The sequence below is a fragment of the Eptatretus burgeri genome, chromosome 15, assembly GCF_056783735.1.
Source record: "Eptatretus burgeri isolate ZD-2024b chromosome 15, Ebu_testis_v1, whole genome shotgun sequence".
In the NCBI taxonomy this organism is placed as follows: Eukaryota; Metazoa; Chordata; class Myxini; order Myxiniformes; family Myxinidae; genus Eptatretus; species Eptatretus burgeri.
In genome coordinates this window covers 735,904-761,932 of record NC_140975.1, presented here as the reverse complement: position 1 = coordinate 761,932, position 26,029 = coordinate 735,904, and the positions used below count along the sequence as shown (strand labels likewise).

The following is a 26,029-nucleotide window of genomic DNA, read 5'->3' as shown; positions in this document are numbered from 1 at the left end:
TTCCCCTTCCCCTTCCCTCCCTCTTCCCCTTCCCCTTCCCTCCCTCTTCCCCTTCCCCTTCCCTCCCTCTCTTCCCCTTCCCTCCCTCTTCCCCTTCCCCTTCCCTCCCTCTTGCCCTTCCCCTTCCCTCCCTCTTCCCCTTCCCCTTCCCTCCCTCTTCCCCTTCCCCTTCCCTCCCTCTTCCCCTTCCCCTTCCCTCCCTCTTCCCTTCCCTTCCCTCCCTCTTCCCCTTCCCCTTCCCTCCCTCTTCCCCTTCCCCTTCCCTCCCCCTTCCCCTTCCCCTTCTCTCCCTCTTCCCCTTCCCCTTCCCTCCCTCTTCCCCTTCCCCTTCCCTCCCCCTTCCCCCTTCCCTCCCTCTTCCCCTTCCCCTTCCCTCCCTCTTCCCCTTCCCCTTCCCTCCCCTTCCCCTTCCCCTTCTCTCCCTCTTCCCCTTCCCCTTCCCTCCCTCTTCCCCTTCCCCCCTCTTCCCCTTCCCCCTTGCCCCCTCTTCGCCTTCCCCCTCTTCGCCTTCCCCCCTCTTCGCCTTCCCCCTCTTCGCCTTCCCCCTCTTCGCCTTCCCCCCTCTTCGCCTTCCCCCCTCTTCGCCTTCCCCCCTCTTCGCCTTCCCCCTCTTCGCCTTCCCCCCTCTTCGCCTTCCCCCTCTTCGCCTTCCCCCTCTTCGCCTTCCCCCCTCTTCGCCTTCCCCCCTCTTCGCCTTCCCCCCTCTTCGCCTTCCCCCTCTTCGCCTTCCCCCCTCTTCGCCTTCCCCCTCTTCGCCTTCCCCCCTCTTCGCCTTCCCCCCTCTTCGCCTTCCCCCTCTTCGCCTTCCCCCTCTTCGCCTTCCCCCCTCTTCGCCTTCCCCCTCTTCCCCTTCCCCCCTCTTCGCCTTCCCCCTCTTCGCCTTCCCCCCTCTTCGCCTTCCCCCTCTTCCCTTCGCCTTCCCCCTCTTCGCCTTCCCCCCTCTTCGCCTTCCCCCCCTCTTCGCCTTCCCCCCTCTTTCGCCTTCCCCCCTCTTCGCCTTCCCCCTCTTCGCCTTCCCCCTCCCCTTCCTTCCCCCTCTTCGCCTTCCCCCCTCTTCCCCTTCCCCTTCCCCCTCTTCCCCTTCCCCTTCCCCCCTCTTCCCCTTCCCCTTCCCCCCTCTTCCCCTTCCCCTTCCCTCCTCTTCCCCTTCCCCTTCCCCTCTCTTCCCCTTCCCCCTCTTCCCCATCCCCTTCCCCTCTTCCCCTTCCCCCTTCCCCTCTTCCCCTTCCCCCCTTCTCCTCTTCCCCTTCCCCCTTCTCCTCTTCCCCTTCCCCCCTTCTCCTCTTCCCCTTCCCCCTTCTCCTCTTCCCCTTCCCCCTTCTCCTCTTCCCCTTCCCCCTTCTCCTCTTCCCCTTCCCCCTTCTCCTCTTCCCCTTCCCCCTTCTCCTCTTCCCCTTCCCCCTTCTCCTCTTCCCCTTCCCCCCTTCTCCTCTTCCCCTTCCCCCTTCTCCTCTTCCCCTTCCCCCTTCTCCTCTTCCCCTTCCCCCCCTTCTCCTCTTCCCCTTCCCCCTTCTCCTCTTCCCCTTCCCCCCCTTCTCCTCTTCCCCTTCCCCCCTTCTCCTCTTCCCTTCCCCCCTTCTCCTCTTCCCCTTCCCCCCTTCTCCTCTTCCCCTTCCCCCCTTCTCCTCTTCCCTTCCCCCCTTCTCCTCTTCCCCTTCCCCCCTTCTCCTCTTCCCCTTCCCCCTTCTCCTCTTCCCCTTCCCCCCTTCTCCTCTTCCCCTTCCCCCTTCTCCTCTTCCCCTTCCCCCCTTCTCCTCTTCCCCTTCCCCCCCTTCTCCTCTTCCCCTTCCCCCCTTCTCCTCTTCCCCTTCCCCCCTTCTCCTCTTCCCCTTCCCCCCTTCTCCTCTTCCCCTTCCCCCCTTCTCCTCTTCCCCTTCCCCCCTTCTCCTCTTCCCCTTCCCCCCCTTCCTCTCCCTCGCTTCCTTCCCCCGCTTCCTCTCCCTCGCTACCTCTCCCCTGCTTCCTCTCCCTCGCTACCTCTCCCCTGTTTCAACCCCCTCCCCCTCTTCCCCCTCCTCCCCCAGAACAAAACTCTGCGTACAATGGCCAGTGAGCAAACTCCTCTGCTACACTACAGACTCACCGGGGGTTCCATCCAAGCACCCGATGCCTCCGCTTCGCCGCAGCAGACGGGAACATCCGGCTGTGACGTCGGACCCACGGGCTCCCCACGCCGCCTTGGCACCTTGTTTGGCGTTGTAGTTCCCACGATGCTGTCAATGTTTAGCGTGGTGTTGTTTCTGCGATTGGGTCAGTGTTGTGTATAAAGGATGTAGAGTGTGGAGGCTTGGAGAGGTGTGTTGTGTCCTCGGAGAGGGGCAGGGTTCTGGGGAAACGTCTTTTGTGGGGCAAGTACAGAGATTGAGAGTGTAGTTTATCAGAGGAGGTTCGGGATGGTGCCAGTTCAATGCAAGGTGGTGGTGGAGGAAATAGTTTGTAAGGGAGGGGATCGAGGTGGTGCATGTTCAAAGCAAGGCGTTGGTGGGGAGAGTGTAATTTGTAAGGGAGGGGTTTCAAGGTAGTGAAAGTGAAAAGGAATCCGGTACTGGATGGTGTAGTTTGAAAGGGAAGGTTTCAGGTTGGCTGGGGTAGAGCAGAAGGAACTAGACCAGAGGAGATGCGGTGAAAGAAGCCACTGAGCGAGTTTCTAAATAAAATCAAATAAGTTTTAAAACGAATCTGGGTTGCCCTGTTGGTGTTCCCATCTGAACAACGTTGGTAGACAAAATATGAACACACGGTCCATGGGATTTGAACCTTCACATCAAACGGATTGAGGTTCAAATCCCACGGACTGTGTGTATTTTGTCTCCGTAAGTGGTACCCCACTCGAGGAAAACGTGTTCTCTTTGCGGTGTTGCGACTTGCTGTTCGGTGAACTTGCCAGCAGGACACTGGCATGAAATTGAATGGGCCGCTTCCTATTTATGGTCACTGCATCTGTGTGTGCAGGCTTTGTTGTTGGCCAGGCGGGTCTTCTGCAGGGAATGGCGGTGTTTTTCCTGGCTTATTTTATCATCGGCCTAACAGTGCTCTCTGTCTGTGCCATCTCCACCAATGGTGCAATTCATGGAGGAGGTGCTTACTGTATCCTTCTGCAATGTTTCAGTCTTAAATAAACCCAAACCTGCTTTATCCTAGCCCAGCCATGACATGCACAAACAGATATGTTTGTTTTCCATTTGGTAGATTTCTTATGTGCTGGAAATTTATTAATTGCAAGTATTTGGTATCGTGTGCAGGAGACTTCTCTACTCGCTCACCCCCTCCCCCCCTCCCCCTCATATTTTTCTCCTCTTTTCTCTTTTTCTTCCATAATGACATTTTATGGTGATAACATCGTTATACATATGGGTGAGGTGTGTAGAAGAGAGGAATGATACCCATAGGAGTGTGCAATCATGGTGATGGGAAAGGATGTTGTTTGGATATGGGACTCGTCTGAGATTGTGCTTGGTGATTTGCCATCCCTCTCCGAGCAGTAGTTGGGGTAGGAATATGTAATTTGTCCAGGGTGATGGCGATGGTTCACCTCCTCTTCACGAAGGACATCATGTGATTGTCAACATCCATATACCAACGTCAGCAGTAACGATGCCAGCTTCATGCCATTTTAGCATATTGTGACTGTTTTCGTAGACCCTGGGGAAGTACGTACCAATACACATAAATAAACTCCAGTGTAGTTATTTCAGCAGTATATTGTGTTGCTAAATTTTCCCCCCTCACCTCATGTTGACCAGTGGGAAGGGAATGTGCGTTGTTTGTTTGTAGAAGTGGCAACCCCCATTTTGACTGTTCTGCCATGTCTATATATCTCTCGCCCTCTCTCCACATCTCTACAACACATCCATACATGCTTTACAACATGCTTCACACACCACCACACTGCAAAACCTTTTGGTTTTGCAGTGTGGTGGTGTGTGAAGCATGTTGTACGGACAAAATCTCAAATCAAGTCGGACAAAATCAAGTCGGCGATCCACCAGAGAGGTTGGTCCAACACAATCCAGAAAAAACATCAACATGCCACATACCGCAATGCAGGGGGGGGGTCCCTGTGTCGGCCAGCTGCAGCTGGCCCAACACCAGCCAGAAGAAACAACATGCTATGGAACCTGAGCGCAGTCAATGGACATCTCCAGGAGATATGGTGGTCCAATGGGAAAGCAGACGGATCGAGCTGCATACGGCCGTCGTGGAGGGCAAATTGCTGATTTTATAGGCCAGCAAGAGCTCAGACAAAAACGAGGCTCGTCTGGGAATCTGTGGAAGCGAGCTGGTGTCCACAGCACAAGCGAATCGATGACTTGTGAATCTGTGGGAGTGAGCTGGTGGATACATCTGAAGCAAGCGAGGTCCCGTGCCAGGCAGACAAGCTGAAAATTCCTGAATGTGTCAGACATCCACACTGACTCGCGCTGTCCCCTATTCAACTTTGTTCCTTTTGGACAGTCGAGCATCAGCATAAAGTGCCAACTGCTCTTTTCATCGCTTACTGAATGTTGCACCGAAGACCGTTTCCTCTGACGTCACATGCATCCAACTGCTGCACCTCTCAGGACACATCATATCGCACCTTCCTCCTCCTCCTCCTCCTCCTCCTCCTCACCAACGTCAACCCGCTGGCTTGCATCCAGTGACTGAGAGGCCGACAACATGCCTCACTTGTATCTATCTATCTATCCCTCTTTCTTCCCTCACTTTTTGGAATGACTGGCACCTGTCTAGTTTGTGATAGGTGACTGATTAAGAGTGGGCTTATGTGCTTGAGGCAAGGATTTCCCTGTTGTGACTGTCTTGTACATGCTTGCCTTTTGTTAAACTTGATAAATCTTTTCCAAACTGTCTGGTTGTCATCTGCATTGGTTAAATATCGTGTGTAGAACAGGGAGTTCGTCCCTGCCGTTCTGACATGGGTAGCTATTGGCCAGTGTGTCCACCTACGGTAACTCTCGGCCATATTTGATCAAGGTGGCACGTCAGGAAGCACAGTCTGGTGTGATTAATTTGCCAGGAAGATAAAGCGGCATTGGACGCTCGACCCTACCTAAATTGAGCGTCTCTGGCGGTGTCTGTGGTCGCGCTGCGGAATTATCCACGGTTCATCGGATTCAGTATCGTTGGCCGGATAGTGGAATCGAGAACTCCCCTTATGATCTCCACCAGAGGCGAATCTGTAACAATATGTATAAAAATTATTGCTCTTGGGAGGATGATTATGATGCAAGGTAGGATGGATAATTGTGATACATGATATGATAATGGTGCTGGTAATGATGAAAATGTTCCACCTCTAACCTTGACTCGTGGTCCCAGACATGATCAGTCGAGCTCTTGGTCCAGAGTTTGGAGGCAGTGTGGGGCTCCTATTCTTCCTGGCTAATGTCGGGAGTAGCAGCGTGTACCTTCTTGGTCTTGTGGAGTCTGTTGTCATGGATTTTGGACAAGAATGTAAAGAAAACACTTGTGTGGAACTACTTGAGAGCTCATTTACTGTTTTGTCAAAAATTCTCTCAGGATTCAAGCAAGCTTTGCATTGCCATCTCACATCATCGCCCATCTCTGCCTGCAATTTTTTTTCCACTCCCATAAGTCCAACCTCACCCAACCCTCATACTTGCAGTTTAATGTCTCCTCCCATCCTTTCTCTCTCTTATTATTTGCTCATTCTCTTTGTGTGTCCACCTGTCACAACGTTGTGTAATTATTATTTTTTGTATACAGTACAGTACGTAATCGAGGATCATGGAAGAACTTGAGTGGAATTGAAAGGGGGAAACACCAACAGCAGAGTAGAAGTGAGAGAGATCAAGAGGAGGTGAAGGACATGGGGCGAACAAGCTGTGGCGGTTAACTTTGGAGACCATCTTGGAAATGTGGTGTGCCCAAGAAACATCACAGCTGATGGTGATGTCAAAAAGTTTGAGTGACAACCTCTTCAAGTGGTTTGTTGCAGAAGTAGACGGGAGAATGCCAGACTGTCTTTATGGAGAGACGGGGTGAGTATGTGAGATTTGTCAGGGCTGAAAGATATTCCAAGTGTTGGACCAGCTCCTAATTCTTTCAAGGAAGGAAGAAGAACATTATCATGATCAAGAACATAGAGGGAAGAACATGATCAGTCTTTCTTTCATCAGAACATGACCTTCATCAGGAAATGATCAGATGAGCCAATTGGGGCAGAGAACGAGCAATATACATTGGCGGGGAAGTTGGTCATCACCAAATTCAGAAGGGAAGATTTTCCTGTGGGAAAATCCATGGACCGAGTCGGACCCACGGAGTCACAGAAGTCCTTTGCAGAGGTGCCATGGCTGGTGAGAGAGGTACCAACGCCCAGCCAATTATCATGGTGACTATTCAAATCAACACATATGAGGAAGAGAGAGTTGGGATGAGTGGTTAAATGTTGGTTCATGTTGTCTGAGACAGATGTAGATGGAGTGGTCACTGTTGCGAGGTGTTACAACACACAGACAAACATCCGGTGGAGAGAGAGGGGAAGTCACAACCAGAGGTACACCTGGGGTTTGTGAGGTGTAAGAGTAAGAGGTGTAAATGACGGACCAGTCTTTACAAGAGAGGGCAGCTTGCAGTCCCTGCCATTCAGCCTGAGTGAACTGCCAGACTCTATGGTGCTGAGGCAGCACTGACAATAGCCAGAGAGATGTTGACTCTCACAAGCACTTGATCAGATTAACCTATTAGAGCAGAAAAGGAGCAGGAGACGTTAGTATGAAAATTCATCATTACCAAGTCCAGAAGAGAGATGTACCATTGGGATAAATCTGGGTCGGAAAGCCAGTCGGGACAAATCTGGAAGAGTTACTTAGCTTTTCAGAAACGCATCACTCAGAGGAACAAGAGAATGGACTACAACTAGGAAACCGGAGACACAAGTCATTAAATCACATATTTATCTCATTTTATCCACTTTCACCTCTCTCTTCTTTGCACTTAAATTTTGTACATACAAAAGCTATTCGGTGGAGTATTATTTGATTGTTGGTGCTTGTGACATCATTGGACAGAAGGCGTTTTTACTTGGATTGCGGTTTAATTGGTTCTTGCAGATGGTGTATCCCTGCCCACTGGGTATTGGCCCGAAGTTGGCTACGGCTCAGCGTTTCTACTGCTGCTCATGCTCATCTGTCAGTTTGGTGCGGCGTTTTATACCCGTGCCATCTTCCTGGTGTTGCTGATCGTGGCCGTAACGTACGGCGCCGCCATCGCCTCATTGTTCCCTTCCGGTGGAGAGCGTTCCGTCGTGGTAGTCCTCAATAGCTCGATGCACTTGAACGTGACGGTGCATGCTCCAAATCTAGGAACGTTACGCAGCAACCTGAACAGTACGTAGCACGCGTGTTATCGTAACGTATGTTCGTTTTCCTGATTGCACTCTTCCCATGATAGTTCGCTGTTTCGGATTGCCCTTTATATTTGATCTCGTTTTATTTACAATTTATCCATCTAATTCCAACACAGAGGGTTTAACAAAAATCCTCGGTAATGCTCTAGCTACCCGTGATGTTTGTTTTTTGTTTTTTTTTACTAAATTAACATTCATCACAACCTTTGTGTACGTTAAATGCAATTGCGAGCATTGCAGGAAGTTAGGAACACGTGTAGATTAACGACACCGTCATTTATTTCCTTTTTTTTCTGAGCGAGTTCAAACAAACAAACTTTATAAAGGTTTTATAATTGATCCGATGCTATTTTCATTTCCATTCTACATGGCACAATGACCAATAACCACAAATTCCTGCAAAATCAAACTAATAATAACATTCTGTTGTGCAACCTAATGCTTCACTCCAATTCCAGATTTTATAAAAGGGTACATCCTTCTTAGCCAAGGTTATAATGGCAGGTATACACCACACATACAATTCCACCTTACTCCACCTTTTTGCTCATGTTCACTTAGTGTGGTTAAAAAAACAAACAGATTTGTTTGAATCCATGGGAGCCCTCTTGAGTGTTGTTTAATAACACGATGACATTAACTGGTTATTCGTGTGGTTAGAGGCTGTAACCGATTTGAGATGATCCTCAACGTCGCTTGCTTTCCGCTCAGACGATTACCTCGTGGACTACACGACTGGAGACGTCGCCACTTTCTTTTCCGTGTTTGCTGTGATGTTCAACGGCTGCACAGGTATCATGGCCGGCTCCAACATGTCCGGTGAGTGACCATCATTGAGGTATTTGGGTGGTGGTTGTAATTGCAGGAATGTTTTTTTTTTTTCTTCTTCTTCTTCTTCTTCTTCAAGTAGTTGTGCCGTTCGCTGGCGTGCAGGTGAGCTGAAAGATCCCAGCCGCTCGATCCCACGTGGCACCCTCACTGGTGTGGCTTTCACATACTGTATCTATAACCTCACTGCATTCCTTATCAGCTCCTCCTGCCCCAGGTAATTGTTAACATACAGCAGTTTAAACCGCATTTGCTTCACTGGTAATGTTGAGTTAAATTATAAAATCATTGATGAGGTGAAGTGGGACAAAAATTGAGCAAGGGAAAGGAAGCAGCGATATATCTGTGATTTATAGAAAAGGTAATGAAGGTTTCATTTCAGAGGGACGAGCTGGGCCTATCTGTCGCTGACAGTCGCTGACCTGTCGCAAAGCTGACGGATATAATCATACACTTTATTTCTGAAAGGTTCCTGCCGCCGCAACGTTGGAAGCTCCACATTAAAGTTTCAGGCTGGAGAGAGGGGCTTTCATAACCACACTTGCGATTAAAGGGACACATTTTTGTCCAAGCAAATCCATTAACTTTCCAACAGAAGCATTTTGATGGTTCTACGACAGCAGGAACCCTTTAAAATAATGTGACTCACACGCACCACACACTCTCGCTCGCTTGCTCACCCACGCACGCGCCGGCCCCACCCACACGCAGGCCCCACACTCATGAGCACATGCAGCTCTGTACATGCCGTGCAAGCCCCACACACCGCATAGACACACCACAGATGCAGTTTAACATTTAAAAAATGAAATGTGCTGGGGATGGCAAAGAATAAAAAGAGATTTCATGATGCATGAGACAATCTTTGATTGGTGGCAATGGTAGGTAGTTTCGGTATGGATGGGTGAAGATACCTGTGTAGTGATTGTGATGTCTCTTTCTTCACACCTCATCTGAAAACGTCTTCATTCCACAAGCCCTATCTGCCCCCCCCACACACCCCCCACCACCAAAATCATAAACTACTCTGGTGATGTCCCTGGACCTGCCCCACCATTATCCCCCCACTCTTCCCACCCCTTCCTCCTCATTGCTTTGAAGTAAATAGACATAGGTTGCATTAATGTGGAGTCGAAAAAGTGCCAAGTTGATGGGCCAAATAGCTGCCTGTTTCAAAGTTCCTCGTTTAAAAGTACCGAACCACATCCATTGGCCTGCAAAAGTATTCAACCCCTCTTAATAATGCCACATTTAGATGAACTCGTACACCCGCTTTCTACAAGAGTGGCAGGTGGAAGTCATGTTATTATCCTTATTATTGCCAATTATTACCTCCACCACCGAAGGTGAAGGAGGTTGTGTTTTCACCCCTCTCTGTCTGTTTTGTTTGTCTGTTTGCCTATCTGTTTGCAGGATACCTGAAAAAAATTTGTACGGATCCGGATGAAATTTTGTGGACATGTTGGGTGTGTAATAAGGACGAACCGATTAGATTTTGGTGAAGATCCAAATCCACATCCAGATACGAGAATTTTTAAAATGATTCTTCACCATTGAGAGATCGGGCCAAAACGATGTAGTACTGAATAGCATATTTCAAACGTGTAATGAGCCCGATATGTTCTCATGGGTTACGTGGTGGAGGTATGCACACTACCATGTGCCCTTGTAGTTTTCACTGTTACTATTGTTTATAGGTGATTGGAAGGATCACACCGTGCATGACATTATAACATGTTACATACAGTCATTGGAAGGATCAAACCTTGTATGACGTTATAACATGTTGGATCAGGTGAATATAATATGTTACTCAATCACTCTCCTGTTAGATCAGTATTATGTTACTCAATCATTCCCCTAATGATGGAGATTTGGAAACAATACCTCACCATTCTGAATTTCTGAAAATATAATTTATTTCTGTAAGTGTGTTGTGGTGGGGGGGGGGAGGGGGACAAAACAGTACATCACAAAAATCCCTCGGGGAGGGGGGGATATTGTTTTGCAATAACATTAATATTATGCTGTTATAATCATTAGTGTTAATTTTTAAAAAAAATCTTTATGAGAAGTGCCCTTGGAGGAACGCCACCGTCAGCGATCTTAACACGGATATACACCTGAACACGGACTTTACCCAAGGTGGAACATCCCCTTGGGGAGGGGGGCTAATTAAATTGATACAACCTCCATCATTCAAACTCCATCATTCATGCAGAAAGACTCATGTAAGCAGCTTTGCTAGCTAAAGATCATTGCTGCTTACATAGAGACCGCGCAAGTCGAGATGGTTCTGGTCAGTTCATCTGAGGGAGACGTGATAAGTATAGAACGCCTTAATCACGTCGAGTTTCCTCAAAACTTCTTTCAGTTTAATCGTGACTTTAACAATGTAATTGCACGTTGGACAGAATTGACTGAAACGTTTGTGGTTATAAGTTTTACATCCGGAAGGTGTGCCCCGTGAATGGCATGATAACCTATTACACACAACACTGAGTTTGTGCAAGGTGTAAACCCCTCCCACACCCCCCTTGATGATGGGGGAGGAAGGGGGTTGAAGAACAAAACCTCCATCGTGTGACACTTAGTCCCTCTGTCAAGTTTGATTGTGATTGGACAAATAACGACCGAATGTATACGGTAAAAAAAAAGTCAGACAGACACCAAATTGTATCTTTTATTAAGATTACAAATTATGTAAAAGTAATTTTTCACAATGAACTTTTTTATTAATAACTGCAGAGATCAAACTAAACTGTTATAGGTGGAGGAGATTACATGTCACGAATACGTGTAAAAAAAAAAATCTACAAATCAAAATTCACTAGTTGTGAAAGTATTCAACCCCTTTCGTCAGCACTTTGTGGAAGAACCTTTTACAGTTTACAGCAATGACTGCTTCGAGTCTTTTTGGGAAGTTCTCTACTAGATTTGTACAGTGAGATGGTGAAATCTTTGGCCATTCTTCACATGAAAATTGCTCTTGTTCTGCCAAGTTTGATGGGCATCGTCGATGGACTGCAATGTTCAAGTCTCGTCAAATATTAGCGAGCTGAAATACCCGTTCTACTCCCGGGGAAGTCTGAGTGTGTGGGTGTGATTGGGGGGAACGTGGAGGGAGTTGGGGAGGGTAACTGGAGGGGATGTGGGGTTACAAAGTGGAGGAGGAGGAGGAGATGCCCATTCACCCAAGTGAACCTGATTTTGGGGTGAGGATAGAAATTGGTGGGGTTGTTGGAGCTTGGGGTGTTGGGGTGGGGGAAGGTCAAAGTGCAAAACCATCATGGAGCAATGGATACACTTGATGCCAATTTAGAGCCCCATAGGTCAGGTGGTGTAGCCGGTGAATCAGAAAATACAAACACACACACACACACACACACACACACACACACACACACACACACACACACACACACACACACACACACACACACACACACACACACACACACACACACACACACACACACACACACACGAACCATTTGTTAAATAGAGCAGAAAAGTCAAAATGTGGTGAACAGTGAGAAATTGTTCTTGTTACAAAAACACAATGAAAAGGAAGGACTGCAATGTCGACAGGATAAAGTGCAACTGACTTCCTGGTAAATAATATTTTTTGTGCCGGGGGGTCGGGTGAGAAGACCACTAGGCTGGGGAAGCTACATCGATTCCTACCAGACTCCCCGAAATTGTAAACCGTCGCACACGGATAATTCCGTGACACGGAGGGTCGCTTAACCGACCGTGGATGCCAATAACTCAACCGCGTGACCTACGGTCCTCCCGTCTATGGGTTAATCGGGTTACCTAATTAATCACGTGGTTTAATTACCGGGGAACACGTCCTCGGTATGCCTTGTCCGAACCGGATCACTCCACCGGATCGGATGCAGCCGAGCAACACTGCCAAGGACGTACTGGCTTAAAGGAACAGATCATTGGGAATAAAGTCCCGGCAAAACTTGGATTCAGACTATGCTGGATCAATGGAAGAAAAGACAAAACCGAGCAGGGAACATTCCTAATAATAATTATAAATATAAGGGTATGTTCTTTTGAACGTATGAGTCCCCTTGGACCACCAGGTGGTGTCATGAATAGATACACAGTGGTAGGTGCTGCCGCAAGGCGAGTAGATGTTTAGCAGCGTCATCATGGTTGGCATCTCGCAATATAATATATTCGCGCGATTAAAAATACCGTTTTTTCCTCGCATCTTCATGTCTGTCAAAAAACCAGTGTCAAGGTGCACAACTACAGCTCATACATAACCTATCCATTGAGGTGTTTTTCGCCCCCCCCCCCTGCTTTCCCGTTTTCACGCCACTGTCCACACAAAATTCATCAAGCAATTCTATACAGAGTCCGGGGGACTCAATAATTTATTGACAACCAGGTGAGGAAAAATATGTGGCACAGTGAAGATTTATTTGGGTGTGTTGTGCAGAGATAGAAAGAAGCATGTGGTGCGATAATAAATAGGTGACTTACAAAAGGGGACACAGCAGACTTCACGTGGAAATAATAACAATTACAACAATCTTCCACAATCTTACTTAAGCAGACAGGTGCCAACACACACACACACACACACACACACACACACACACACACACACACACACACACACACACACACACACACACACACACACACACACACACACACACACACACACACACACACACACACACACACACACACACACACACACACACAACCCAATGAAGAGGGAGTTTTGCAACCGGGGGGGGAGGGGTGGAGGGGGTTGAGGCTGTGATCTTGGTACCTGTTTGCCCGATAGTGCGACGTGCCACCAATACGTTTTGGGGGGTGGGGGGATGCTCCAGTGTGTGGTACCCGACAGTGGGCGCGTTGCCTCTGGCCCAAGCCGCACGTGTGTAGACTGCTCGTGAAGGAGGAGCTTGAGTGGAGAAGGGGCGGACTCCAGAGGGTGAGGATGGAGCAGTGGGCGGGATCAGGTAGGCGGGTGGGGTCGACGTGGTGTGGGTGGAGGCAGGTCGTGTAGCAGGAGGCGGGTCGTGGCGGTGTCGACGAGACGAAGAGGCGGAGACGAGAAGCAGGAAACGGATCGACTGGGCAAGAGGGACTGCCCCAACCTTTATTGGGCCTGCAGCTCGGGGAAAGGGGCAATGCCGAATCCAAACGTCATCACCCTAATCGTGCACTCTGATTGGCCCCGACCCCTCATGTGTCCTGCCAGCTTGTTACTGAAACCCCCTCACTTAGTTTCCGGCAAGGCCACCCCAAACTGTGGCAATATTGCGCTCCAAAACCACGAGATGACATGAATCGCCCACACCGAAATTGGCACGCGAATCATCCTGAAAAACCCCCCGGGCATGCGGTTGAGGGTCCTGCACGCCCGCTCGGGCGTCCGACCAGCACCGATCAACGTGTTCGTTCCGCGTGCGCCAACGTGGCCTGCACTGTACATTCCCTTACCTGATCGCAGCCTCACTGGCCGCAGAGACGAGAAGACGTTCACCATCCGTGGAGAATCCACAGCTGCCAGCAAGGACTGAAGGTACATCGCCATGGATAAATCCATGCACATTTCACGAGTGGCATACGTGTCTGCTTTTGAGTACATTCCATACAGTGCGCGCGGTTCCGCCATTACGCATGTGGCCAGCGCTTGTGTTCACATGACTCCGCGAGCGTGTGCGCGGGGCGAACACCAACAGGCGTCGGGTATTGAGGTTAAAAAAAGAACAAGCTGCTTCTACCTGCACATTCGTATCCTGCCCAACATGGCGTGGAGTTGGCTTTATTGGCCTCTGTACGTGTGTCGTGCAGTGTGGGCATCGTGCTGGCCATGTTTCCCGTGCCATGAAAAACACTATTCGTGCACCTTCTTAAGAGGTATTTACTTGCATGCCTTATTATGCAATCGGCAATTCTCCCCAGACCATCGCAAGCTCCAGTCAATAGTCCAGCACCAACTAGTGCACATCACTCGCCGCACACGCTGGATTTAGGGCTCGCCCGGGAACTAGAATCTCTGGGCAGTGGATCCCTTACCGTGGCGCCGCACGCGCTGGCCTCCAAGGCGCACGTGGCTGATTTACCTCAGGAATAATCAGAAAAGAAGAAGAGTGGGGATGAAATGAAGGAAAAAATAATTGAAGCAGCCTTAGCTATTAGATCATCGCAACGCACTCCCTTGTTGTCCCGCTAAACAAACAGAATGGGACTATCTACACGTATAATAATGGAATAACTGTCTTGGTACAGCTATCTGTTGTATGCATGTGGTTCCGAGAACCGCAACAATATTGTGAGTTTTGTTTTCATTACAATCTATGAAAAGTCCCTGAGGGTTTCCCACTCTGCTTGCTCCCATGTTCAGCTGGCCATGTGTGAATGGAGGCTCTTGGAGACTTGCGCTGACAATCTTGAGGTTTTGCCCTTTGTATTTCTTTATAGTCACGGCAAAGAAGAGTTTGATTGGAAATGCCCATCATTATAACGGATTTCTGTGCTTGTCTTTGTAGATTAATGAACGTGACTGGGAAGCTGGTGGTGTTGATTACACCGTCAGCATTGTGCATTGGTAATTCCGCTGCATGCATTGTTCAATACATCCGGGAAATAAATGCAGAGTTATTCAAAGCTGAATGATGTGAAAACATATAATTTTTCAGCTAGTTTATGTAGTCTATAGATTTATGTAGTAAATATAGATTTATTTAGTCCATGTAGATATACTTAGTGTATAGAGATATATTTAGTCGATGTGGATATACGTCGTGAGTAGGGTGAATATACTGATTCTGGCTCACTTTTCCCCATGTAAATGAATGGGGGATTTTCAGCGATTCCCTTTTTTTTTCCCTAAAAATAAACCCCCTTTTTATCCCAAGGTATATTTATTTGTCTCCCCTTTTAACCTGGAGGTTGAACCTCATTGAATTGAACACCTGGGGGTTGAACAGCTCACTCATTGAACCTATAAAGATTTGTTCATTCTCAAATTCCTTCAATAGTTTAATTTTCTTTGCACAATAATCCCCATCTAAAATATTGACAAACAAAACATTTGAATCTTTATATTTTTTAAGATACCCCTTTTGTGCCATTACGAAATGATAAACTTCTCTTAATGCTCTTGTTTGACCACCTCCTGAGCCACATATCATTTTGAGATTATAGTAAATTGTTTTTTCATTGTTCAATTGATAACCATCAAAGTTTTCAGTCCATTCAAGGATATTCATTTTTTTCTTTACATCCTCTAACTTACTACTTTTTAAATTGATTCGCTTATTTGTTTTATTTACCTTTGTTTTAGTTATTTTTTTCAATAATACTTATTTGATATTTTTCACATTCATTATGTTTTCCATTTATATACCAAGACTGAGATTTTCTCCACTCTTTAGTTTGATTAATACTTGGTTTAACCATTTATATATTGCGAAAAAACGCGGCGGTAGCCCTTAAAAAACCCTAACCCATCTTCCCATCGTTAAAACACAATCTATTCTATTTATTCTATCATACAATATCCATATGGAACACAATCTATTCCATTATCTAAAATAAATGTCTTATCATCAAAGGCTCCTAATGCCTTTTTATTTACTTCTTCACTATATATGTTATGTTTATAACTTCTTATTGTATTCATTTTCCTATATTCTTCTTTCTTATTCATCAAACAATTATAATAATTTCTAAAAGTTATTGATTTCTTTATTACATATTTCTTTATTCCCTTTAACCTCTTATCAATCTGTTCACCATACTTATAAGCATATGCCTTTGCTCTCAATCCAATAAACTCACTCATTACTTTTCCACCCAACTCATCCTTAAACTTACCAATAACCTTTTCATTCTTTTTGGAAAATAACTCACTCTTCTTGCTGAAATTACTTGTATCATATACTCCAATATTTTTCTTCATATCTTCATAAACATCATCAGTTTTTATATCGAGGATAAAACTATCAGTGTCCATATACAACAATGAAACATTTTCACCATACTCTTTCTTTAAGTCATTATACAAATAATCATACATCAATATCTTTGATAAATCAAGAACTGCTGTTCCAATATAAATTGGTTTATCCATTACAATACTTTCCTTTTTCATATGAATTGCAGAAAAGTTCTCTGAAAAAACCTCTTCTCTCTCAAAACTTGGTTTATTTATCAATCTCGAAGCTTCTTTCCAAGATGTTGCGAATCTAATGTTTTGCCTGTTTCTAACATTTTCCATAGTCTTTCCAAATACAGCATTATTCATTAATTTATAAAAGTCCCCTTCAAATTTTACTTTTGTATTTGCTCTCATATCTGTATTGAATTGAATATACTTTTTCACCCAAGGACTTTGTTTAAATTTTAAAACTCTATGAATTTTAGCTACTCTCAATCCTTCTCTCAAAAACTGTTTTAAGCTTCTCTGATGTAAAACATACGCCTCTTTATCATAGAATGTTGTTAATAACTTTTCTGTTGATTTGCCTTTAATATTAAAACTTTTATGATAATCACTGAACCATTCTTTCTTTGGGGTTTCTTTCTCACATGCAAAAGGAAGGTCTTTATGCTTATTATGAAGAACACTCGGGTACCTCAAATCAACTTCAAAATAATAACCTTCTTCTTCGTCATTCAATTCCTCTTGAGAAGAAATAACAATATTCATCAAAGCCTTTTCATAATCCTTTTCTTCCACCCACTCTAATTTACCATAAGGCAGAGATTGAGACATTGCCCATCCATACAAATTATTAGCATCAAAATACATCAAATAATTACTATCTTTTTCACTATCATAATTTGGGAGATATTTATTATTTGCTTTCGCATATCTTTTTGAACATACTTGTGATATTCCACCTCTCTTGGACTTCTCAATCATCAAAAGCATATCAACATCACTGATTAAATCTATATCTTGTTTTGTCATTTTCAACATTGCACTCCAAGCTAAACCAGGAGCTGTGAAATAGTGGGCAGGATCTAATCCATAACAATTTTTATTATGACAGAGTGTTCTAAAAGCCTCAAACACATCAGCTAACAATAAAACATCTGTTTTTAGATATAAATCATGATATTCTCCAAGGTTCTTTATCTTAAATATTTTCCATATTTCTTGTGCGTGTTTATATTCCTTATCACTTATCTCTTCTTCATAAAGGTTATTATAGAAACTTTCTTTTGAAGGAAGTTGTGTTTCTTTAAATCTCATAAATGAATCCATATAATCATAAGGATAAATTCCCTTACTTGTAAGAATTTTCTCTTTACTTTGAATTTCATTCCTTGTTTGAATTTCCTCTCTCGTAAGAATTCCTTCTTTAATCAGAATTTCATCTTTAGTTAGAATTTCATTCATTGTTCGAATTTTCTTTATAATTAGAATTTCATCTTCAGTTAGAATTTCTTCATTAATTAGAGTTTCCTCTTTACTTTGAATTCTCTCTTTAATCTGAATTTCCTCTTTCGTGAGAATTTCCTCTTTTGGAAAGAATGAATTAAGATTTGAAAAAGAGTCCGTGGAGCTTAGATTTGATGCGAGGTAGGCTAGTGGTGTTCCCATAAACTTGTAAGAATCTAGAAACCTAATACGAGTTAAAGGTTTTGTGAATATCATTTTTGAAAATGAAATATACTTTTGACTTGTGTTTGTTATAGCAGAAATATTCCCTGGTGTTTTTGAAAGTTCATTTATAAATAGATGTGTATCATAGTTGGCGCTGTTGTGAAGAAAGACTGGAATAAAAGAAGGTAATTTATAATTAAGATTACAACAGGAATGAGCGGGACCTCTATATTTACCAGTAAGATGACAATGGTCTCTAACTTTAGACTCCTTAATTTCCCCCTCACAAATATGACAGATATTGTTCATTCTAAATTCTAATTTTTCTTCTTTGGTTAATTTCATCGGTTCATTTGTTTCTTTCATTAATTTAGTGAGTCTTATACAATCCTTTTCTAATCGTTTTACAAACTCTTGTGAAGCATTTTTTCCACGATAATGTTCAAGTTTGTTATACTTTTCTCCAACTGATGATTTGATATAATAACAGAAACCACAAGGAATATGTTTTTGATATTTATTTGTATATGGTTATTTTGGATTAGGAGAAGCAGTATTTATCTTTTTAAGGATACATTCAAAATCAGCGTATATCACAAATGGGTGCATGTTAGATTTATTATAATCTTCAAAAGAAATCTTTTCACCAGGTTTAGGCATTGTAATTACAGCTGATTTATGATTACTACAATATTTTGAATGTTGTTCTAATCGTTCTTTTGTATGAAATGAATTAAGACATCGCTTACAAGGATATATTTTGTTTGCTGTTCTGAATACCTGAGAAGAGATTAATCTTGATAAATTATTGATGTATGTGTAATGTGAATTCTTTCCAACACTAAAATATAAAAGGTCAATGTGTGTTTCTTCATTTTTATAGTTGTTTGAAATTTTTAATATTTGAACTTTGTTTGTATCCGTTAATCCATATACATTAATAGAAAGATTATTCTTTTTCTCAAATTTAGGAATATCTGTTAGTGGCATTGGGAATTTAAAATCTTTAATGTCCAAGGTATTCTCATATTTCATATATTGTTTTACTCTATCTGAATTACATTTTGGTGGATGAAAGTGAGCAAGAACAGACCAGAGAAAACATTTATTATCATTGTTCTTAATATTAACAACTGCCTTCTTTAGTTTTATTTCTTTTGGTAATTCAATATAAGAAGAAGCTTTAAGAGGGTTTGATTTTAGAATGTGTATATCTAAAAAGATGATTTTTTTAATATTGAATCCACTTCCTACCACTGTATTATCAACATCCTCCTCTTGTCTTGATAGTTCTTCATAAACCCCACTATTCAAAAAATCTTGAAATGATGTTATAAAATGAAGACCTGTTCTCATATAAGGAGTATGTTCTTCATCTTGTCTTTTCATATTCATTTTCACTCCCATATAAAACTTTAAAGTTTTCATTTCTTTTAATGTCTTTTTAATAAATTTTTCAACATCGGGTTTCACTATTTCAATTGATTCAGCTATTGATGATGGACCGGGTTCTCCAAATTGAAAAATCCTTATTTTTATATGCCCTTTAAATGCCCCATCAGTGTTTTCAATATAATAGTCTCCCTTTACTTTAAACTCATTTTTCTTGTGTTTTTGTGATTGAAGATGTTTATTATAACTACTCTTCAAAACATCCTTTGAACAGATATCACAATGTTTTCTTTCCAACTCAAGAGGAGATATTTGATGAAATAGATTAAATGTGTGTTTGTTGGTTCGGAGGTGTTTTCTATAATGTTTATATTCGTGATTACAAACATCGCAGTACGTTGTATTCACCATATTTATAGAATAAAACTTTGCTTAAACTAAAATTTTCTTGATGAAAATTTCGTTTAATTTATAGGTGAATCTGTGCTTAAAAACATTTTATCCTCCAACTTTTTCACTTAATAAATACAATGTTTCAAGACACAAAAGACAAGTTTCAATCAATCTCTTCATCTGTTAAAGATACTGAGAAATATGTCAAGGATGTAAAATTGAACAAAGATAAATATAACTATTGGATAAAAACTATTATGGTAAATAATATGAGTTCTTCAATTTCCTTCAGTGGAAGGGCTTTTAGTATACCTGGTAGAACATCAATTAAAGTATCTCTAACAAAAGTTTCTCCTCTCCTTCTAGTAATATATTCAAAACTAGAAAAAGCAATGAAACAAGAAAAAGTATCAAAGAACAAAAACCTTATGGATGAAGCTTTAGAAAGAAAAGATAAGACCATCTGTAATATGCAAGGAGAAATTTGTATTTTTTTCAACAACCCTAAAGATGTAAATCCTGATGAAATAAAGGATGTTAATATATCAGGTGAAATGACATTTCGTTCAATAGTAGTTAACGATAATTTTAAAATTACCTTTAATATAAAAAATGTTGTCGTTGAATCTGATAATGAAAAAAAGTATATCGATATCGATGGTAATATACAACTGAATGTATAGATGAATTTCAGTTTAAGTAAAGTTTTACTTTATAAATATGCTAGACTTTCCTGATTCTTCATTTGACAAATTTGAGAATTGTGCTGCGTGTGAAAGAGGGGGATTAAACACAGAGTCAAAAGCCTATAAACAATGTATATTCTGTGATTATCTTCTAATTAATGATAATAAAAAATATAAAAAGGAAAATAATTCTTTTAGATTTACACCAAACATGAATTACTTTACAAGATTGATTAGAGAAATGAATGTAAAGTATGAGGGTGATAACACACCTTTCCTTACAAGGGAAGAAACTGAACGTATAAGAGAAATGTTCAAAGGATTGTTGTTATATATTATTCATGGATGTAATTTTCAGGGAAATATCAACACAAGATATTGTATAAATAAAATAATGGATTATCTTGAAATTAAACCTGAACTTAGGATAAAATATAGAGTTTCTAAAAAAGCCAATAATAAATTAAATAACTTGTTTTCTAAATATATAAATGAATGATTTTTTACCTATTTGGGAAAATAAGATAAAATTTAACAACCATAAAAATCTCCCAAATTCATTAAGATGTCTCATAGTTGGTTCAAGTGGATGTGGAAAAACCTGCTTACTTTTAAAAATGCTCCTCACTCCCAACTTTTTAGATTATGATAATTTAATAATTTTCACAAAGTCAGTTTTCAACCAGAGTATCAACTACTCTCACAAGGTTTTAATGCTGGTCTTCAAAAAGAAGATATAATCGGTTTATTTAAACGTCAAAAAAACCTAAATGATTATAACATTGAAGATATAATTCAACTATTTTGTGATACACAGAGATGTAAAAAGAAATCAAATCCTATAACTTGTATTCTTAGTGATAATACGGATGATATACCGTCTCCCCAAGATTTGGATAAATCAAAAAAGAACCTCGTTATCTTTGATGATTGTGTTAATGAGAGAAACCAAACGGTAATGGACAGCTACTACACAAGAGGGAGACATTCTTCTTGTAATTGTATTTATCTTAGTCAATCGTACTTTCAACTTCCTCGTCGTTCCATCAGAAACAATGCTAATACTTTTATTTTATTCAAGTTAAATTCAATAGATATCAATAATTTTTGGAGAGATAATTGTTCTACATTATGTAGTAAAAAGAAATTTGAGGATTACATGAAGCACACGACTGAAAAATATAAATATATTGTTGTGAAACAAGATGAGATATTAAGGGATATATTTTTTGTTTTATAAACAATTACATATATAAATGACAACTATTATTCTAAATCTTGTGGGTAAATCTGCTTCTGGAAAAAACTTTCATAAATCAAGGTTCTTGTGTAGTACAAATGAGGATATTGTAAATTTACTTAAAAAACACCCCATGATACGCATTGTATCAACAACAACAACTCGAGCAATAAGACCTGGAGAAGTAAAAGGTGAAGATTATCACTATATTTCAGTGGAGGAACATATGCGATTGAGGAATGAAGGACAAATATTTGAGGAGGTTTCTCTTGGTACAACAAAATATTCACATTGTAAGAGTGAGTTAAGGAAACTAAAATCTGGTGGTGTTGGGATATTAGAAACTAATCCAGAAGGAACGAGACAAATTATTAAATATCTGAGCGGGGTGAAGATTTTATCATTCGGTTTTGATGTTGATGAAGAAACTCAACGCAAACGTATGAAAAGCAGAGATGCAAGGATTAGTGAAGAATAAATTACAACTCACATCAATGTTAATAAAGAATTTGATGAAATATTTAAAGAAAAGGATTTATTTGAACACATCTACTTGAATGATGAAGAAAAGGAAAATTTCCCTGTTAATCTTTACAATTCATTAAATGATATTTTACAATAAATAAATGGATACAAAAGAAAGAGCAAGAAGATTTAAGGAACATCAAGAGTTGGTTTCAAAAGTTGAAAACAGCAGGAAGACATAAAGAAGAAACGCAGACAGAAACTAACGGGCGAAGAAGTATTTGAAAGAAAACAAGAGAAATTTTTTAAACCACTTTTAAAAACTTCCCAAGAAAAAATGAAAGATGTTTCCACAGTTCCCACAGTAGAATATACTCCCAGAAAGCTCCAAATGTTAAAAGATTTCAGTCAAATGACGGAGGAAGAATTAGAGCATATTGGAGAATTAGAATATGATGAAGGTTTATTTCAACAACTGGAAGAGATTAATCAACCCCCTGATTATATTGTGAATGCTGTTCAAAACAATGAATATTCAGCAGATTCAAAAACCAAAGCAGGACTCATTCCAACAGAACAACCAGCAATATTTCATCTTGTTCAAGAAAAGGTATTGATATTTAATGATGAATTAAGGTTCTTAAGTTCTGCTCAACCCCTTGTTAAACTAACTCCGAGATTAATGTTTCTTCTCACAAAAGATGGAAGACAAGGTTCAACTGTGAGGGATGAATCAAAGTATATTGATAAACCATTGGATATGGAAAATAATGATGATAGAGTATATATTGATTTGCTGAACACTCTAAATTATAAGGTTATTCTTTCTGGTAAAAGTAGGAAGAATGAGAAGGAGAAACACATTATTCAGGCTTTAAGTATCCTTGGTTCAGGTATTAGTTTTCTTCCAAATGACCCATCGCAATTAGTTAATAGACTGTTTTTGTTGTTCGGCAGTAAGAAGGCTGGAAATAACAATTGTTTTAATGAAGCATCAGCCATTTTAGACCAGTTGATGAACATGAAAATAATTAATAAATCTCAATATAAAGACATTTTATCTCATATTAAATAAGATGAGAAGCACAATCCTGAGTTTTAATTTCACAACAAGCGACCACACATCTTCATTCCCATACCCACTACAACTTGACACAACAAAAGAATATGAGGCATCTTTATTGTCCATGGAAACTTATAATACCTTATTTAATATAACCGAGAAAAATGACAAGTTTAGTTATAATCCGGGAAGTGGATACAAAACGATAACAGTCTCACCCGGAGCATACGAGATTTCTCAAATATCTTCCGAAATTGCTCGTCTTCTGAAAGAACAGGGTGATGAACCAAAAAATATTGTTATAAACATTCAAAAACATACTTCAAAATCAATGATTAAAGTTAAAAATAACTACAAGGTTGATTTCACAATTGATAATTCATTTAGAGAGTTATTGGGTTTCTCCTCAAAAAAGATTGAAACTAATGGGACGTTTTACAGTGATTATGTCATTCAAATATCCTCAGGAATAAATTTGGTGTTAATTCACTGTGATTTGATTGATGGTGCTTATAATGATGGAAAAAAAACAAATGCAATATTTTCATTCAGCGCATACTCAACCCCAATTGGTAATAAATTCAATATGGAACCTAAAAATTTGGTTTATCGACCTGTGTCAGGAAAAACCATACACAGAGTAAATTTTAGGATAACCGACCAAGATAATCGTGTGATTTCTTTTAATGGAGAAGTTATATCCATCAGAATTCACCTACGTGAAGTTTTCCAATAAATAAATACGATGGTTATTGTGAGGAAACACGAGTTGGGAAAATATAAAATAATTACAGGGGATGGGATGTTCCTTTCCCCGTACTACAAGGGTGAAGGTATGTATCTTGGTAGAGGATACTATAAACCTAAGAGACAAAGGGGTGTCGGACATCAATTTAGAGGAGATGGGATAATTGATACTCTCATGGGTATTGGTTCAACTATTCTTAAACATAAAGACCTAATTGGTTCAACTGCTTCTGCTGTGGGAAATGTAGCAGGTGCTGTAAAGAGTATAAAAGATGCTCAGAAGGAATCTCATAAATTACAAGCAATAAAAGAAATTAAGAAAGGTAAAACTCAGTTGTCCCCCCAAGAACGACAGAAAATAATTCAAATACTTGGATCAGGGTTTCAAAAGTTTTAACATCTTTTTTCCTAAATAAATACAAGTATGGAAGCAATTGATAGTATCTATGATTTGGATGATACTATTATTATCTCAAACTCCACTAAAAAGAAGATTACTTCAAGGTAAATGCAATAACTGGAACAGACTGGAATACAAATGGTACAAAAAGTTTTGAAATAAATAATCAACAAACCTATTTGAATCTCTCCGAAAGTTTCTTGTTGTGTAAATTTAAATTCACTAAGGCTGGGAATAACACAAACGCTATACTTGTAAATGATTTCTTCTGGAAAATGTTTGATAGTGTGCGATTGTATATTGGAACACAAGAAGTTGAAGCGGTTGATTATGTCTCTGCTGTATCTGAAATGATGAAATTTACACTCTATACATTCAGTGATAGAATGGGAAAGGGGTCTGTCGAAGGTTTTATTCCTGATATGTCAACGGGAACAAACACAGACCCTGGATATATTCAAAGGAAAGGAATGTATAATGATGATACAAAAGCAGAAAATAGTTTTACTGTGGCAGTTCCTCTTAAAGGTATATTTGGATTTTGTGATTATGATAAAGTTCTGTATGGTCTTAAAATTAGATTTCAACTACAAAGGAATGATAATGAAAATAGATTGCTTTTTGGTGTTGGTAGTGCTTTTGGTGAACAAAATAAATTTGTAATTGAGGAGATGAGTTGGTATATCAGTGAATATACTCCTAATCTTAAAACAGAAGAGATGTTGAATCGAAGACTTAACTCAAAGAAACCACTCAGTGTGTCATACCTCAAAAGAAGATGTCAACACGTTAAACTCAACCAAACTACTTACACGTGGAATTTGGGTGTTCTGGAAGGAAAGCCACGATATCTGTGGATGATTTTTAAAAAGCCAGATGGTGATACTGCGACTAATAAGAATAATGCTAAGGTGAAACAACTTCGCGTTTCTCTAGATGGAACATTTTATCCACGAGATAGATTGGAAATTAATTGGGAAAAAAATGATTTTGCTGAAGCATACAAGTCTTACCAAAAGGTGTGTGAAAGTAATGGAAATAAAGAACCTATTTTGGATATGACAGCATTTAAAAGTTTGTATACAATCTATGCGTTTGACCTGAGCGCTCAAAAGGAAACTATAAAGTCTAATCGAGTGGATACTTCCCTATACATTGAAAGAGGAGAGAGTGAAGAAGTTGATACATATTGTTTGCTTTTGGAAGAAACAGAATTGCAGATTAATACAGATAATGGTGTGATGATTAGTCTCACATAATTTTTTGTTAAATAAATGAGTGGCAAAGTACCAACTGGGGTATATGTTGATCAAATCAATCTTCATAAACTATCATCTTGTGTTCAAAATCAAAAGTCTTGTACGATTAACGTTAATACAATTCAGAGAAAAGGAGCAGTAAGAATTGATGTTTTGCTCACAAGAGAACAGGTTAAAATCTTGAATGACACTGGCTCACTTAAAATTAAAATGACAAAACCAATGTTGAAAAAATATTCAATAAGAGAGACAAGTGGAGGATTTCTCCCATTTCTAATTCCTTTATTTGCTGGTTTAAGTGCGGTTGGAGCATTGACTGGTGGTATTTCAACAGCGGTGAAAACTGCCAACGAAAGGAAGGCTCAACTCCAGGCTCAAAAAGAATTGGAAAGACATAACAAAGAGTTGGAGAAACAAATTAGTGGAAGTGGTGTAATTGTAGATTTTGCTGAAAAACTTGAAGGTCTGCCTGATAAAGCGAGATTGTTAGTTGGAGATATGCTTTCTTCTATAGCACAAGCAGGTGTAAAATTAATGAAAAGAGGTAATGGATTATATCTTTCTAATAAATAAATGAGCATTGATG

The 26,029-nt window shown here is 41.0% G+C and overlaps 1 protein-coding gene across 2 annotated transcripts in view; it reads left to right on the top strand.

Moving 5' to 3' along the window:
- The window catches only part of SLC12A9 (solute carrier family 12 member 9), a 61,348-nt gene that overhangs the window by 1,475 nt on the left and 33,844 nt on the right, over positions 1-26,029 (top strand). For both annotated transcript variants that reach the window (XM_085857619.1, XM_085857618.1), the window contains exons 2-7: positions 2,025-2,250; positions 2,953-3,087; positions 5,320-5,454; positions 7,077-7,352; positions 8,084-8,191; positions 8,306-8,417. In XM_085857619.1, the coding sequence (XP_085713745.1) occupies positions 2,043-2,250; positions 2,953-3,087; positions 5,320-5,454; positions 7,077-7,352; positions 8,084-8,191; positions 8,306-8,417 (974 nt within the window). In that variant the 5' untranslated portion in view covers positions 2,025-2,042. The remainder of the gene's footprint in view (positions 1-2,024; positions 2,251-2,952; positions 3,088-5,319; positions 5,455-7,076; positions 7,353-8,083; positions 8,192-8,305; positions 8,418-26,029) is intronic.